Here is a 16,802-nt window from a genome sequence, read left to right as displayed (position 1 = left end):
AGGGAGAAGAAGAAAAAAAGAGTCGAGGATAAATAAGAGAAGTTTGAAGAAAGTCAGAAGCTGAGCTGAACACATGAACGCTGACTGCACACGGTCCAGTGGTCAAATTTGATGATTTGTTTTACCCAAAGAGAAAAGTTCACCTTTTTTTATTTTGCCCTTTCCACACCTACGTTCCTTCTCCTTGTTGCAGTTATTTGGTGATATGGATCTCATTGTTCTCACCTGAATGAACCACAATAAAGCAACAAACGCTGCAGAAATTGAATCCAAACATGCTTGCCAATGCAGAGCAAATGAGTTTTCAACGTCTGTCGCCATCTTCCTTCTCATTTTCGCGTTCGCCCTCATTTTCCTGCCCTTCCCTCTTCGCCTGCCACCTTCTGTCACGTCCTCTTCCGCCATTCCTCCCCCTCTTTCCTCTGCTTCCTGACGAACTCCTGCCTTCCTCGCCACTTCCTCCGTCTCCGTGTAACTAATGGTCCTTAAACGCAGCTCCAGCTGTCGTTGCGTCGGGACTAAATCACAACAATCATGAGTTATTATCAGCGGCGTTGCTGACTGATTGTGCTAATGTCTGCGCTGATCGTATTAATGCCGGGGCTGATTGGAACACATCCATCATAATATTCCTGGCAATGAAGAGGTAATAACTGGCATTATCCTGATAATGAAAAAGACTGTTAGGCTGAAGATTAAAACTAAACAGTGATAACAAGGGACTTCATATTTGGGAATTACTGAGAGCAGGAGAGGATATTGCACCTCTGCTCCTCCCTTTGTGATTCCTCGTTCTCATCATGTCCTTGCCTCCTCTCCTTTGCTAATCACCGACTAAATGCCACATTTTGCTCCCTATGCATCATTTCTTTACCCGTGTTCGCCATCTTGCCCTCTACATCTTCTCTCACTTTCTCCTTTCCCTCTTTAACTTGACATGCCTCCCTAATTTCTGTGCTTTAACCGTCCTAATTCCTCCTCTTCTATTTTTGTGTCCTTCTTAGTTATCATCCCACCAGCTTATCCTCCCTTTTCTGGACTGTCTGTCCTTTCCCCCCCTGTCTGCTCATTCTTCATCCTATTTGTTAGAAATCCTCCCTCCTCCTTCCTCATTTTGTCTGTTTTTTTTTTTTTTTTCCTTCTTCCTTCCCTTTCCTCATCTTCTCTTGTTTGACAGCCCACCTGCTTTACCTCTCCATCCTCCCCGGCTCTCTTTTTTTTTTTCTTTCTTTCTTTCTTTCTTTTTTTTCTCCTCACTATATATCCACCACCTCCGGAGCAGTAAGGAGCCCTGTCCATTTATGGGGGAAGTGAGACTGGTGGGGAGGTGTGGGAGGGAGTTTCAAGAGTTTTAATGAGCCAGTGCTCACACTTATGACAGGAGGGGTAAGTGATGGAAAATTAATCTGTTTGAGAGAAAGTGTGTGTGTGTGTGTGTGTGTGTGTGTGTGTGTGTGTGTGTGGACGTAGGGTGCATGTGGGAATTTTTTGGGAATATATGTGTGCACATTTGTTATCCTGTGAGAATTCACCGGCTCGCCAGGCAGAGACATTTTTAACTTGCACAATCAATATGAGTGCGTGCATGTATATTGTGTGTGTGTCTGTGTGTGTGTGTGTGTGTGTGTGTGTGTGTGTGTTATACTGATGAATGGCCCAGCTCTTAATGTTCTCAACCACTCTGTGGACTAACTAGACTATTTAATCACCCTCTCTCATCCCCCGCCTCCTCCTCCTCCTCTCTGTTTTTGCCTCTCTGCCAAAGCTCAGTGTACTGCTGAGGTTAGACAACACTTATTGTACAATACATTACTGCTGTGTGTGTGTGTGTGTGTGTGGGAGACAGGAAAGTGAGTGTGTGAGCATTAGCGCTGCATCAGTCAGTGTCCAGCCTGCTGCCTCGTACACCTGTCGGCTCGTTATAGAGCACGGCTAACACACAGAGGTGGCATACGTGTAACACACACCTACACACATCCCTTGTTATACTTGTGTTGACTTATACTCACTCCCTAACTTCCCTTAACTTCTGCTGTCACTGCTAATTGCCTGACTCCAGCCATTACCTTAACTTTCACGTTTAACAGTGACACTTAAAATAACCCTTTTTCCTAATGAGGCTCGAAAAGGGCCGGTCGCAAATTATTCTTTTACTTTATAGACACACACACACACACACACACACACACACACACAGACACACACATTGGAGGACTGCACCTGCAATCTACCTGTAACTGGAGGTGGGTGTCGGCACGTGACATGATCACTTTGTGGGGTGTATTTACGTGTGAATGAGTGTGTGCGCCGGTAGCAGTAATGAGCACTGGGCCATGGGATGCCCATAGGCGAGGTTCCCCCCGAACGGGGTCACACTCAAGGACGTCTGGCACTGATCCACACGCCCACCTACAGTACGCACACATAAAACATATTGGAGCAGCAGACCACAAGCTGATCCGGCGCCATTAAGCAACTGCGAGGAAACAACATGCTTTTTGTGCATCACACCCACCCGTTGTGTTTTCTCTCAGTTCTGTCTGTCTCCTCTTTACTGCTGCAGACACACCGACGCACACGGCGAAACACCCTCTATTCGTCCCCAAACGAACGAGAGATTCACGCTCCACTAGCAAAGACTCTCAGAGTGTAGGTTATTAATGAGAGCATGTCCTAACAACATAACGGAGCCACTGCCCCATGGAGGGGAGGGAGAGGAGAGGAGAGGGGAAAAGTGGAGGGAAAAAGAGGAAAAAAGGTGAGCGCAGAGGGAAAGAGCGGAGGTGTGAGGATTAAAGAAGAGGAGGAAAAAAAAGGTAAGAGGAGTGGGAAGAGCACATGAGGTGAGAGGAAAGAGAGACACTACAGAGGAGGTGGGGGGAAAGGGATGAGGAAAAGGAAAGAAAAGAAAAGGCAAGGAGAGGAAAAGGAGGAAATAAGAAAAACAGAAAGGAAGAGGAATGGAAAGGGGATGAGGAGAAGAAAAAAGTAAAAAGGAAGAGGCAGGAAAAGATGTAGGAGGATGAGATGAAGAACGTAGGGGGAGGATATGAGAGGACACCAGGATAAATGAGAAGATGGGGGAGGAGCAAAGTGGAGAAAAAAGGCAGGCAAACCAAATTGAAAAAAGGAAAAAGAAGGAAAGGAGAAGAGTAAAATGGTAGGTGAATGCAGAATTAAAGAGAGGAGCTGGAAGGACTAAAGAAGAAATAAATTAAGTAAGAGGAAGAATAGGACATGAGACGAGAGATGGAACAAAAGAAGGGGAAAAGAGGAAAAGGGAAGGAGACAGAGAAAAGGAAAGGAAAGGAAAGGAAAAGATGGTGAGAAAAAGGAGAGGGAAGGTAGAAAGAGACAAGGGAAGGAAAAGGGATGAGGGGAAGAAGAAGAAGAAGGGGAATGAAAGGGGGAGGAAAAGATGTAGAGGAGAGGAGCTGGGGAAAAAAAGAAGGGGAGGATATGAGAGGACAACAAGATAAATGGCACTGGAGAGAGAGATGAAGAAGAGGAGAGGACACTGGGAAGGAAAAGGAGAGAAGACAAGGAAGATGGACCCAAGGAGAGGAAAGGAAATGTGAAAAGAGGGATGAATGAAAAAGAGAAGAGAGAAAGGTGGAGGAAAAAGGAAGGAAAAGAGGAGAGCAGATAAGTAGAGAAGGAAAAAGGAGTAAAATGGTAGGTGAAAGTAGAGGGAAGGAGAGGAGGTGGAAGGATTACAGAAGAGGAAGATGAGGAAGAAGAGAGGAGACTGGGAAGGAAAAGGGGAGCAGAGAAGAAATGTAAGTAACAAGAGCAGAAAGGTGGAGCTTGGTGGTAGCAGCAAATATTGGGGTTTAGAGGCACCATGACAAAATCTTCTGTGACGCTTAATGATGTCCAGTTAGAGCAAATGTGTGTTTATAGTGTTCCTTAATCTGAGCTACCTGCATGTGTCCATGTCTTAAGGCAGCAGTAACAGCATAAGGGGAACACAAGTAGAGGGATGAAGAGAAGAAAGAACAAACATGAGATGAGTGTCAAAGTAAACAAGGGGGAAAGGAGGAGAAAAAAGAAAAGGCAGATATGAGGTGAGGGGGAAAAAAGAAAAGTCAAGTAGAACACGGAAAAAAAGTAATAACAAGAAGGGAAGAGGGAAGGAGGAGGGGAAAAGGAGGAAAGGTGATGAGGAGACGAAGAAGGAAAGAGGCAGCAAAGATGTAGAAGAGAGAAGAAGAAGAAGGAGGGGAAGACGTGAGAGGACGCCAGAATAAACAAGAGGACAGAGAAGGAAAGCTGGACTGTGGGAAGAGGTGAGGACGAAGAAAGGTGGTGAGAAGAAAAGAGAGCACAAATGTGAAGATAAGGAAGAAGGACAAAGGCAGGAGAGAAGAAAGGTGGACATGGGGTGAATGAAAAAAGAGAAATAGGAGAAAGGAAGGGGGAAAGGAAAGTAAAGGAGAATATGGAGAGATGAAGGAAGGAAGAGGGGGAAGAAGAAAGCAAATGGAGGAGACATAAAGAGAGGCAAAAAGAAAGGTAGTGAAGAAGAAACAGGAGAAAAATTAGAAGGCAAAGTAGAGATGAGGATGCAGAAAGTGTTGTGATGAGCGTAGAGGAGCCTCAACGTGCTCCCTGTGGTGTTATAAGGCTTATAATGGAAAAGTCGGGACAGATGGACGGAGCACCGCTGGGAGGACGTCGCCATCTAGTGTTTGGCATCTAAAACTCTGCACTTCAAAACCTGCATCCTCATGTCACATGTCTCACCTACACACACTCTGCTGTGCATGAACATCCTCCTCCCCGCTGCTCCAACAATCTGCTGCTCGTGGTCATTTTTCACCTGAGTCGTGCGTCATTATGGATGCAACATGCGCAAAAAAAACATATTTGGAATTGATAGCCAGTCTCATGAGACTTGTCGTGTGTGTGTGTGTATATATGTGAGCATGTGTGAGTTTGTGAGTGTGTGTGTGTGTGTGTGTGTGTGTGTGTGTGCTTGGCTTTTATTGTGCAAGTGATCTGGGGAGCATTGTGGGAGCGGAGCGATAAGCCTGGTGTCACTGGCGTCTAATCATACTCCATGTTCCTTATCTGCTCCGGGCTCAGGAGACGGAATGAACTGTGGAGAAGAGGAGGAAGACGAGGGGGGGAGGAAGAGGAGGGAGGGGATACGGTGGGAACTGAGGGTGGAGGGAGAAAAAAGTGAGGGATGAGAGATGTGAGGAGGGTGATGGGGACATGAGAGAGGAAGCAGCGGAGATTTAAGGGTCTGCTGCACTAAAAGCATATAAGGAACTGGTGCCAAGGCCCGTGTCCCGACTCACCTCACCGCCCACACAGCACAAACCCACTTTGTGTAAGAGGATCCGCCGAGCCGGTGCAGCTTCCCACTGCGTGTGCGCATGTGTGAGTCTCTGTGTGTGTAAGTGTGTGTGTGTGTTGGGGTTATCAGGAGTGCTAAGGATGGGTGGTAATTGAATAATGACAGTAACGCCTCTGATGGATTACCTGTCACTCTCCTCCCTCCTCTCCTCTCCATCACTGTCATCCCTCCTCTTCTCCGTCGCTCTCGCCTCCCAACCTCCGGTCAAATCGTCTCCCGTCCGCGCCGTCACCCGAGTCTGCGCAGACAAAGACACCCGCAAAAGTGCGGGATGAGCAAGATGACACGGCTGCACGGATTCACGCCAACACGCGCTTCTTGTAGGCATGTTGTCATTCAGAAAGAGCAGGAGAATCACCAGGAGCCTTTACTTAAGTTGAAGTTCCTGCGTTATGCACCTGTAGAAGAGTTCCTTATGCTAAAGGACGTGTCAGTCTGTTCTATTGGGACTGAAACTGATCAAACATGGGTTAAGAATCAAGAATTTTCTTTTTTCTAAGAGTTCGCTCCCGGATCAAAAAGGACACTCCCAGTAATCCCTTATGTTGTCTTATCTTATTATATCTTATCTTATCTTACGAAAAGTTCAGATGACCTCTGACCTGCGGCCCTCCTCCTCCACTCAGTCCTGCAGCAATCTCAGGTTTTCAGCGTACACTGTAAAACAAATTCATGTACTTTTAACTGTAGTTTTAAAAGAATATCTTGTTTTACAGATTTTCCAGTTTTGTTAGATTACTAGCCCTTAAATAAAAGACTAAAACTGTACATGTCATAAAAATGTCTGTATTCTCATAACTGGAATTTTTATTTATTTTTATTTATTTTTTATGACATTTTATCTTAAAGCTACATCCAAAAAATACACAAAAATAGCATTTTAGAGCATTAAAAAAAAAATTACATATTTAAAAAAAAAATAAAAAATTTGACCAAAACTGTGCTACTATTTAAAAAAATAAATAATGTTTTAAACTGTAATATTACGATATCTTTCACTGTATTTAAGTCAGCAAAAAGGGGCCATTACATATAAAATCTATATTTTTACAAACAGCAATTTTGTTCTTTTACAATGTGTGACCATAAATTGTATTTAAGCAGCTAAAAATCTCATTATTTTCAGATATGTTGTTTTTTTTACATTGTGGAATTCTATCATTTTTTAAATGTATTTTTCTAGCACCTTTGCTGCCACACTTTCACCATTTCCTTATGGGGTTATTATTATTAATATTTCTTTTATTTATTTATTTTACAGTGTAGGCAGCTATCTGTTTGAAACACCTGTAGCTTACACAGGATTTGCACAGACTACAGGCTAAACTGAAGGTAAATATTAACACCTGTAGATATAGTCTGCCATATAGAATTTATGCCACATTATTGCAACAGTATTTAACCAAGTCAATGTATTTGTTACGGGCCCCGGCTGGCACGGTGACCACGTCAACAAAGACAATTTCTGAAAAGACAGACTGCAAAATACATGTAGAGTGTGAGAATAGGAACAACAGCGGTCCCGAGACATAAACTACAACTTGGCCAACTTTCAGTACGACTTCACTCTAGAGAACTCCGTCCTCCATAACGCCTAATCTGATTGGACGTTAGAGTCGTTAGTAGTTCACACTGTGGGAGACGGGACTGATAGGCTCATATAACCAGCTGTGGATTACATCAGTAACTCCAACAGGAACATTTACTATATAAACAAATCAGACTTTATTGAAATGACAATAACTTTAAAAAGTCGTAGAGGCTGAACTCTGAATTTCTGTAATTAGCTTCCTGTCCATTGTGTCCTTTCAGCATAGAGCCACTTTAGTCCAATGAATCTAATCAAATCTGAATCATACTAGGACTGTTTTAGGTGAAAGGTTTCCTCCAGATTGCGTATGAGCAGTAACAGGAAGTTGGTTGGCACCATGCAACCGGGGAGCTGCAACCACATAGCGTCAAAGGTTCTGCCCCTCTACATCATTATTTTATACAGGACTACAATTACACCCAATTACCAAAATAATATCAAATGTGGTCACATGTTTTGGATTACCACATATTCGCCTACAATATGCAACACACACACTGTTGAAATCACAAGTTTAAGTACCTGACTACCTGAAACCACCACCCCTGACTCACTCCTGCACTGTACCTCTGTATCATGCTGCCAAACACACCCAGGAAGTTATGTAGCTCCGCCCTCTTGGCCTTCAAAGCCCCTTTCCCCCCAAAACCACTGCACCAAAACCCAGAAGCACTACAACAGACCTTCTAACCTCCATCTGTTACTTCACTTGGTTAACATTTCATAGTGATGAGTGTCTCCTGGTTGTTTTGGATGCTTCTTATTTGTATCACATTACATCAGAATACCTCGGAGACAAGGGAAATGCCAAAGCAGTGAAGCAGATGCATTGATTATGTCGGTTAGAGTGATGTCAGTGTCCTGTATTTATTAGACTGCTCGCTTGTGCTGACATTTTCAATTTGATCAGACACGAATTTGTCTTTATGGATTTGATCTCGCCGGTTAAACTTGCACATCCGACATCGCTTCCCATGATCACCACATGACTCATCGTTGTCATCATGATGTAAGTCACAGCGAAAACACAATCATCGTGGGTTTTTTTTCTTCCTTTTTGCAAATAACTCTGCGCTCATTGATTTGTATTTCAGCCCATACACTTCACAGTACTCTGTGCTTTCTACTGATGCATCAAGATGTAAAAGCCGCAGTTTAATCACTGGTGGAACTTTGGATCCTTTAGTGAAAATAACAATAGTACACTTTAAAAATGCTCCTTTACAAGGAAAAGCCCTGAATGAGTTTCATCAACAACATTTAGTTTGCATATAAACAGCTCAAGTTTTTATTATGTAGACTGGATGCATCATATTGGTAGACGCTGCCTTGTATATTTAGCAATCAATTGTGTATTTGGTCAATGTGGAACCAGTTTTAACTACACAATACTTGGTTCTTAACTCTATTGCAAAGAGGCATATCGTACCTCTGATTGTATGGTTTGTGTGATAAATTGGCAAAAGTAAATAACAATTGATGTTAGATGAATGTAAACAGTGTTATATTTCCTTGAAGGTTAAAGGAAGGTTAATTTTAGCTAATTAATCAGTAATAGTGCATGAATTTTTAATATAATCACGTTTTGTAAATTGTAACATGCAACAAAAAATATGTGAAAACTAAAGTATTAATGAAATAGGAATGTTAAGTGGCATATAATGGCAATACATCAGAGTAAGGTGCTGTGCTAAGTTACAGAAATATGATTATTTAGTGTTTAGGTAGATTGTTTTTTATTTTCCATTGTTTTTATTAGAATATATTTCCAATGTATTCATGCTGCATTGTTTGTGTGTTTTCCTCTTAATCTGTTGTGTGTTTTTTATTTTCATTTTCCAAAGCCCACAGTTTATTGACCTCTCTTTTCTGTTCATCTGTTTTTCTGCTATTTGTACATTAGTACACAAGTATGAAAATAAAATTACTAATTATCATTTTCCTCCAGTGGCACTGACACATTTTCTCCTTTTCATACGCACACCTCAAGGTTGAGAGGACTGTGTTGTTGTTTTTTATTTGTGCATTACAGCAAAATGGGCAGCGGGAGAGCAGAGGATTGAGAGCGATTGCAGCACTCTGCTGCAATGCAGTTCAATCTACAGTATCTGCTCGCTGCTAAATGGTACTCCTCCATCACAAGCAAAGGCTTTCTCCAAAGGATTAATGTTGTAAATCAGGCTGAAGCTGTGCCAGTAGGTGCATTCAGTGTAGCCTGAGTAGAGCTGTGTTTCTACATGGGGACCACCTATGATGATGGTGTGCCTACCTGGGAGGTGCTTCTCTCCACCTGAGTGAGCACCTGAGACTCTCTATGCAGCTCTTTGTGTGTTTGACCTCCGTTTTTCTACTTCTCCTCATCCCAGCTCCTCCTCTTGTTCCTTACTTCTTTTACCCGAGCGACTGAGAGGAAGCAAGAAGACTATTTCTGAGCGAATGTGTGCGCAAGAGGCAGAAACAGTGACAGTGAGAGGCGTGTGACGGAGCGACAGAGATGATATCGAGCGTAATTCATTTCCACACAGATATCATGTAGCCGTTTCAGGATAATTAGAAATCAGCTTCAATGGAAGAGGGGGGATTATTTCCTTTATCATCATTCATTTAATTGGTTGAAAAAAAATAAAAAATAAAAAGAAGGTTTGCAGCTCTACACATTCAGGCGGCGAGGAGTATTTACATCAAGCATCTTTTAAGACTGTCGGACAATAAACAAATAGCACCAGTGGTACAAACCAGAGTTGAATTGGTACAACAGAAATACACAGATGGCAAAGCAAAAACAAAAAGAAAAGAAATATCTGCAAATTTCTGTGAATACACTGCTGTGTTGGTACGTTTGTGTGTTCTTGCAGCACAGTGAGGTCAAAAGCACAACTTGATGAGGAGAACTTCATCCGGCTTATCAGTTTATTGCTGAGCTCAGTGGTGCAGTATGTGAAAGAAAATAATAATAATAATAATAATAAAAAAGAAGAGGTGCCCAGAATTATAGCCTGTTGATGCATTTTACAGTACATGATTCAGTAGGTCAAGTAAGGCTTATAAACTGTGCTGGTGGTTTTTACTGTGATTCTTTAATTATAGCGCCGTAAACACGTCAGGCAAATGAATGATCTTAGCTTTTTTTTTTTTTGGATAATCACCTTTTTGTCATTGAAAATTCAGTAAAACTCTCTCTCGCGACAAATTCTTTTATAAGACTACATGCTGAGCCGACTAATTTTTTAGTAACTCTCACCTCCCATCATCTCTCTACTGGTACCGATGTTAAAGCATAAACGACATACTGCAGGAAAAACACAGAAGCAAGAGAGACAGATTTGGAGGAAACTTGGAGTTCATGCTGCGTGATGCAAATCAATTTCACAGATGAATAAAATAATCGAAGTCTTAATAAAAACAAAAAAAAAAGACTCACTCAGGGGTCATTGGAGACAACCGGAGCCTCAATCCCCCTTTTTTTTTTCTCCAAACTGTATCGTGTTACAATACGCTGTCAGCTGGCACAGTCCAGTCCACCATACCAGACGTGAGAAAGCAGTGATCCAAAGTAGAGAGCTATACAAGCCATGGGAAAGCAGCAATCCTATCAACACATAGGCACATAAACCTACAGACACACACTTTCTCCCTCACTCACACACAAACAGTATAATATGCCAGACTGCCAATTAAGGGAATAATGGCTGTGGGAAGGGGGGAAAAAAAAGTCACACACATGCACACATACAGTAACTGAGACTTCTAAGCTCAAAGTTAATAGCACCCAGTTGTTCAGTGCCAGAGACGGACCCTGTTGGAGGGGGAAGGGAGGCGGGAGGGTGGTACCGAAGCTAAAGCAACAAGCCAAGAAGGATGCAATTTCCCGACCGATGCACAGGAACAGTTCACAAGACTTTTTTTTTTGTTTAATGGAAAGAAATTTTCTGCAGGGTGTGTTTCATGTTTTTTTTAAGGGAATTCTACAAAAATCCTGATCAGCATCTTCCCTCATTAGCACAATAACAACTGTCATTAACTTGCGCCTCTTTTCTAATCTATTATCGTCTATTTCTGTCCTATTCCTTTATATTTTCCAGTGTCTTTAAAAAAAAAAAAAAAAAAAAACACGCTCGATTTCAGGAACATTTTAATAGCCGATTAACCCCTCTCAGCGTCGTCCTACCCTTTCTAGCTGGCATATAAGAGGACGTCTAGGATGGAGGAGGGTATGGATATAGTAATCGCGATTGGGCGGTGAAATGCTGGGAGGAAACAAACATTGTAAGCAAAGCAGAAAGAAGGGAGAGATAGCGAGGCAGAGGGACGCAGATGGCAGGGAGGGGAAGGCAGAACTGGAGGATGGAGACAGCGGGATGGGGTGGAAGTTGATGCGCTGGATGTCTTCCTCCTCTTCCATCAGCAGAAGCCTGTTGGTGGGAAAGTGCAATAATGAGAACAGCTGCAGTGGCTACACACAAACACACACACACACACACACACACACACACACGCACGCACAAAGCAGAAAACACTCTTCCAGCCACTTAGCCACCCACTCTTCATCAGCAGATCCACATAAACACACTTTTGCAGACAGGCAAATAGGGGCGCAGCAGCAGCAACAGCATCACTCTTACCCTCACACTCGAAGGCCTGCAGGATGGTGGTGTAAGTGGGGCCCAGCCAAGAGGTGTAGCTACCCAGAACTCTCTGCAGGTGGTGGGTGGCATCGCTGAAGAGCAGATCGGATTGGCCGTAGCCTGCTGAGCTGAACAGGCTGAAGCCCTCGGTGGCGTTGCCAAACACATTCTGCAGGAGAGAGAGAAGTGTGTGACAGCACTTAATGCATGAGGGCATGCATGGATGTGCGTTGGCGTGTTCTGTGTGCATGTGTGTCTTTGAGATTGTGGCGTATGTGCAGCCCGGGGAGCAGCACAGGACCTTTCAGTCATCCTGGCGTCTCCCACACACTCAGTAAGGAAGAAGGATGGCAGTTTAGCAAATACCTGCGCACCGGGTCGCACAGATCAATAATACAGACTCCACAGAGACATGAGAGAGACACAAGTGGGTCTGGGGCAACAACAACAACAACAACAAAAAACACACACACACACACACATGTACAGACAGTTGATGCAATTCATACCCACACCCACCTGTAAACGTTCCAGGTATTTCCAGACGCGGCACTTATCCTCCATGCGCACCACCACAGCGTTTGCAGGGACTGCTGCCAGATGGCACCGCACATACTCGTCCAGACCCGCCTCAGTTCCATCTGGACACAGCAGCTTGAGGTCCTCCAGCTCCAGATCCAGGGCCCAGGACTCCTGATTCTTACCTGTGCAGGAGAGAAGCGGTTGTATGTGAGATTAATTTAATTAAAGGAGTTACAGAGGAGGGAAATGCTCATATTTAATTTCCTGCCCAGTGTTACAACCGACTGTTAAGTATAAAGCTATATAGTTTAGCTTTACAAACACTAGGGCTAGCACGGCTAACCCCTCTCATGAACATGTTATGCCTTGTTTGTTTAATGTGTGCCAGAATGACTATTTGTGGTTTTTTAGCATGGATTTAGAGGGACTACTTCTTGGCCAGCTGCAGTGAGATCCCGGAGCTCGGAAGCCTGGCAGCTTCCCGATGGTCCCTCGAGGAAGTCCCTGCATCCTGCCAAGATGTAGTTCCACACAAGCTTCCAGTCTTCATGCTAAGCTAAGCTAACCAGCTGTGTTTCTTTGAACCAGTTCAAAAGTCCTCGTCTAGAAAGATGCATTATCAGCCTTGTATCTGGCTGAATGTTCACAGGATTGCTTATATATGAGGGGTATTTATTTTCCATACCATCAACTAAGAACTGAAATTGTCTTGTTTTGTGCACGTATTCATGTGTTTGTGGTGCACATTTATCAAACTTCTCAAACACCAGAATGTTGATTTTATATGCTGAATAGTTTCCACCTTCATTTAGACAGATTTGACCACACAAGCCCTTAAAAAAAAGAAAAAAAAGGAAACATACCCCTATTTAACAAAACAAACAGTAATGTGGGAAAAATGCAGACAACCTTGAAGCAACGTTCTCCCTTGACAGCAGCACGGACCTTCTGTGTTTTCTTGACCCCTCTTAATTGGCCTGACTCCGGACATTTCAGAACCATATGATAAAGCATGCTTCGTTAAACAGCTACAGTGTTTGTAGCCAGCGTCAAACGGCTCCTTCTCAGCTGTACCAGCTGAGCCTGTGTAGCGTGACGGCGATAATGATCACCATTAATTTTGGATGTAGCCCAGAGCGGAGGAGCAGATGCAGCAAACAGAGAATTAGGACACTTCGGTGCTGGACAAAAAAATGTCTGTACCTCTGTTTGTCCATCCTGCCTGTGTGATATGTGTCAGCTTTACCTGTTGTCAGTCTTATGTTCACCTTTGTTCATATTCCTCATGTTCTCTCTGTCTCACAACCACACGTATGATCATTAACTGTATAATTTCAGTTTAATCTGTTCATCGTACTCACATTCTGTAAAACACCAAAATACATTGTGAAATACTGACATCCTGTGTCCTGACAGGGAGTAGCACTCTCTTTTAGTTACAAGAAACCTCGTCCTCTTGTAAGTCCCTTAAATTAGCAAATTATATCACTATTTAACAAGCTTTAAAATGCACAATATTTGAAACACTGACCATCCAGATTGTCAAAGACTGTCGTGTGTTTGACGAAAGCCACGTCGCCGAGGTTCTCAGCCACGCACCTCGAAGAAAGAGAAACAGAAAACACAAGAATAATCAAGCACATTTCGTCTCTTTTTGTCTATAAATAGATCAAAACATGAATAAAACAAAGACTCGGCACGGCGGGGAATGAGTTATTGTAGCAGTGCGACTCTGGAGACGATAAGTAAACTCCCTCCTCCACATATTGTTGCACTTTAAGAAACTGTTAAATCACCCCCTGCAGCTCTTTTATCTTTCTATTCCCATCTCAAACACACTGACTAGTTGTTTGTGTGCGTTCGTTTTGATCTAGTCTGTCTGAATGAGTGGAGTTAGTGTTTGTTAATATAATGTCTTCTGCCTCACCAGAATTATAACCTATTCATCACTCGATTATTATTATTATTATCACTGCTGTATTCTTTCAGAGCTGTTCTTCCTGTATGGAGACAGAACACTGAGATGGAATCAAAGCAAAGTGGACACAGAGGCAAGAGTCCCAACAGCTGCCCCCCCTCTGGGCGCTATATGGTCCCCCCTTGTCAGAGCTGTACCTCAGTGCTCCGGCCTCTCCGTAGTGCCTCTCTCTGTGGTTGTTGGCACAGATGTGTCTGTCATTCTCGTCTCCTATGCAGGCTTCGCACAGGTTCTTGGGGTTGTTGCCTCTGGGATCGTGCTGGGGGTCCTTCACACCTGGCACACAGCTGTACCCGAAGAAGTTCCCCACCACTGGCAGCAGAAAGAGAGAACAAGTCAGTGTCGGGAGGGAGAGACGGAAGAACCCTTCACACCTCAATGAAATTATCATAGTTCTTCAGAGGAACAGTTAAATGTGTGTTAAAGTGAGGTTAGAGGATTTGGGTGTGTTTGCATTGCAGAATACACTTTGGTATCTTCCAGCTGGCATCTCATCATCCTATAAGACTGAACGACTTTCAGTTTTGTATCTGTAGTGTTAACCGCCATGCTCTGATTTTTTTCTGCCTGCTAACTTTTTGGCTTGTGGCCCTTTTGAACCAAACTTCATCACTGGCTGTGACTCTAGATGTGAGTTATGCTCAGCCAAAAACAGATTTTTTTCTTCCTAAACAGTTTTTTTTTTAATGGAAGCACCTCTAAAAGGTGACAATATTATTATTTCACATTAAAAAAATCAACATATTTTAGAGAAAAGCCTGGAAAGACTGAATTCTTGGGAACTCCAGGTCAGAAAACCACAATAAAAGAAGCACAACATTTAGGGGAAAAAAATCCTGGTTAACAAATGTTCATCTCCCATCTTGATCTGTTCAGTGTCCACCTGTCTTGGTCATTACATCCCCACACTGATACATCCTACCTCACCCATCTCACATTTACAGAAAAAAAAGGCGCTCCTCTTCTCTTACCTCCTCCATCCCTTCTCCTCTACGTTCCGCTTCACTGCTTCTCCCTCTTTCCTTCCTCCCTGCGAACCTCTCACATACCTTTCTCCACATCACCACACACCTACACACTTCCGTCTCTTTCTCCCCCTCTTTCCTCCGTCCCGCTCGGCCTCACCTCTGGGGAAGTTGCACTGCTCTCCTACGCTGATTTGGGACGTGTTTACCAAGTAGCCTATGGGGACAGTCCACCCCACTGTGGTGCGTATTCCCGGGTGACAGGAGCTGCGTTCGTGCATCTCCAGCAGCGAAAGATCTGACGAGGATCGACGAGCCATCGCCACCACGTAGTAGCTGATGCCATCTGGAGGGAGGGTTTGTGGGGGAGAATAGACAGGGAGGGAGGTCAGGGGTGAGAAAATGAGAGGAAAAAACATATATTCCAATAGATGGTGTACATATTATGTACAAGTGCGACATGTCTGGGCATCAGCTATGTCACTATTTTATACTTCTTTCATCACCTGCTGCAGAGCTCAAACTTGTGGCTTACCGACACCGTTGTGGGACTCTCCTGCAGCAAGTTCCAGCCCATGGCAGAAACCAGCAGCATAGATGTCGTCTCCAAACATAGAGGCTGCATCTGCTGTCCCATTCTGAGTAAAAAATAATCAGTTTTATGTATGACTACGGGCTACTTGGTTGTCAGATAAATATACAAGAAACAAGATTTTTTTTGTGTGTGTGTGTGTGTGTATGTGAGTCCCTTTAGGACCAGTTCAAAAGAGCCAAAGCAATTTCAAATGACATGCATCTGACAGACCTTCTATTAGACAGGTCATAGAGAATTCTGAAAAATATACGGCAAGCAAATGAAGATGTGGATTCCACTGTGATGGCGTAAAACAGACTCATCCTGAGAAAGCACTGCTGAAGGTAGTGCTTCGCTCTAAAACGTACAATCTGCAATAACCGATTCTACTCTGTGCAATTGGAGTAATTATTAAAAAGTCATATAAGCATATTTTATAATACAATCTGGACAATCCACATCCCTGTTTCTTCATGCATGTACCTTGATTTTATCCATACAGTCCCTGGTGTTCAGGCCACGGACGCATTGCAACGTTCCTCTTACGTTGCGGGCTGTAGCATTCCCGGCCAAATCCAAGCACTTCTGCTCCTCGGCGTCAGACAGCACACACCAGGAGACTGAGCAAAACAGTGGGGAAAAAAATATTGCAAATTAGATTAAAACTGTAATCTTGATTAAGAAAACATTCCAGGAGAAGTGCACATAAATACAGCTCAAACACCACAAAACAAAGGATGCACACACTTTTTAAAACTGTTTTAACCATCACTGTAAACATGTATATATATATATGTCTATTTATAGTGCTAAATTGACATACCTGTACTTTTTTGATTGGAGACACAGCTGACAAGCAGAAGATGCAGAAAAAGGAGGAAAGCTACATGCAATCTCCTCTCAGGACAATCCATGTCGGCTCTGCTTGGCAACTTGCTCGGGACTAATTCAGCAGAGATGAGGAGCAGGTGGAATCTACTGGGGAAAAAAAAAAGTCACTCAGCTGCCCCTCCCTCACTCTTAACCTGGTCTTGAGTCAGAAAGGGGGCAATAGGCAGGAGAACGAGGCCGAATGTAGAAAGAAGAAAACATCACATTATTCCTCTATCCCCGCCTCTCAAGTTGAAGTCGTCTGTAGCTAATCCTTCCTCATCTCATGATAGCAGTATAGCATTTCCCCCT

At 43.4% G+C, this 16,802-nt stretch overlaps 1 protein-coding gene across 1 annotated transcript; it reads right to left on the bottom strand.

The window, feature by feature from the left end:
* Nucleotides 1-5,526: 5,526 nt before the first annotated feature.
* otomp (otolith matrix protein) lies at nucleotides 5,527-16,534 on the bottom strand. The gene is made up of 9 exons (XM_008291879.1): nucleotides 16,444-16,534; nucleotides 16,104-16,240; nucleotides 15,582-15,684; nucleotides 15,207-15,392; nucleotides 14,219-14,393; nucleotides 13,635-13,702; nucleotides 12,101-12,285; nucleotides 11,579-11,750; nucleotides 5,527-5,603 (listed from the first exon to the last, which is right to left on the bottom strand). Exons 1-9 carry the CDS (start codon nucleotides 16,532-16,534, stop codon nucleotides 5,527-5,529), a joined length of 1,194 nt encoding a protein of 397 aa, XP_008290101.1.
* Between the last annotated feature and the right edge of the window lie 268 nt (nucleotides 16,535-16,802).

This window comes from Stegastes partitus, unplaced genomic scaffold (assembly GCF_000690725.1).
Source record: "Stegastes partitus isolate 25-593 unplaced genomic scaffold, Stegastes_partitus-1.0.2 Scaffold766, whole genome shotgun sequence".
Taxonomy (NCBI): Eukaryota; Metazoa; Chordata; class Actinopteri; family Pomacentridae; genus Stegastes; species Stegastes partitus.
Note: the sequence above shows the minus strand (reverse complement) of the source record. Positions and strands in the feature narration are given on the sequence as shown.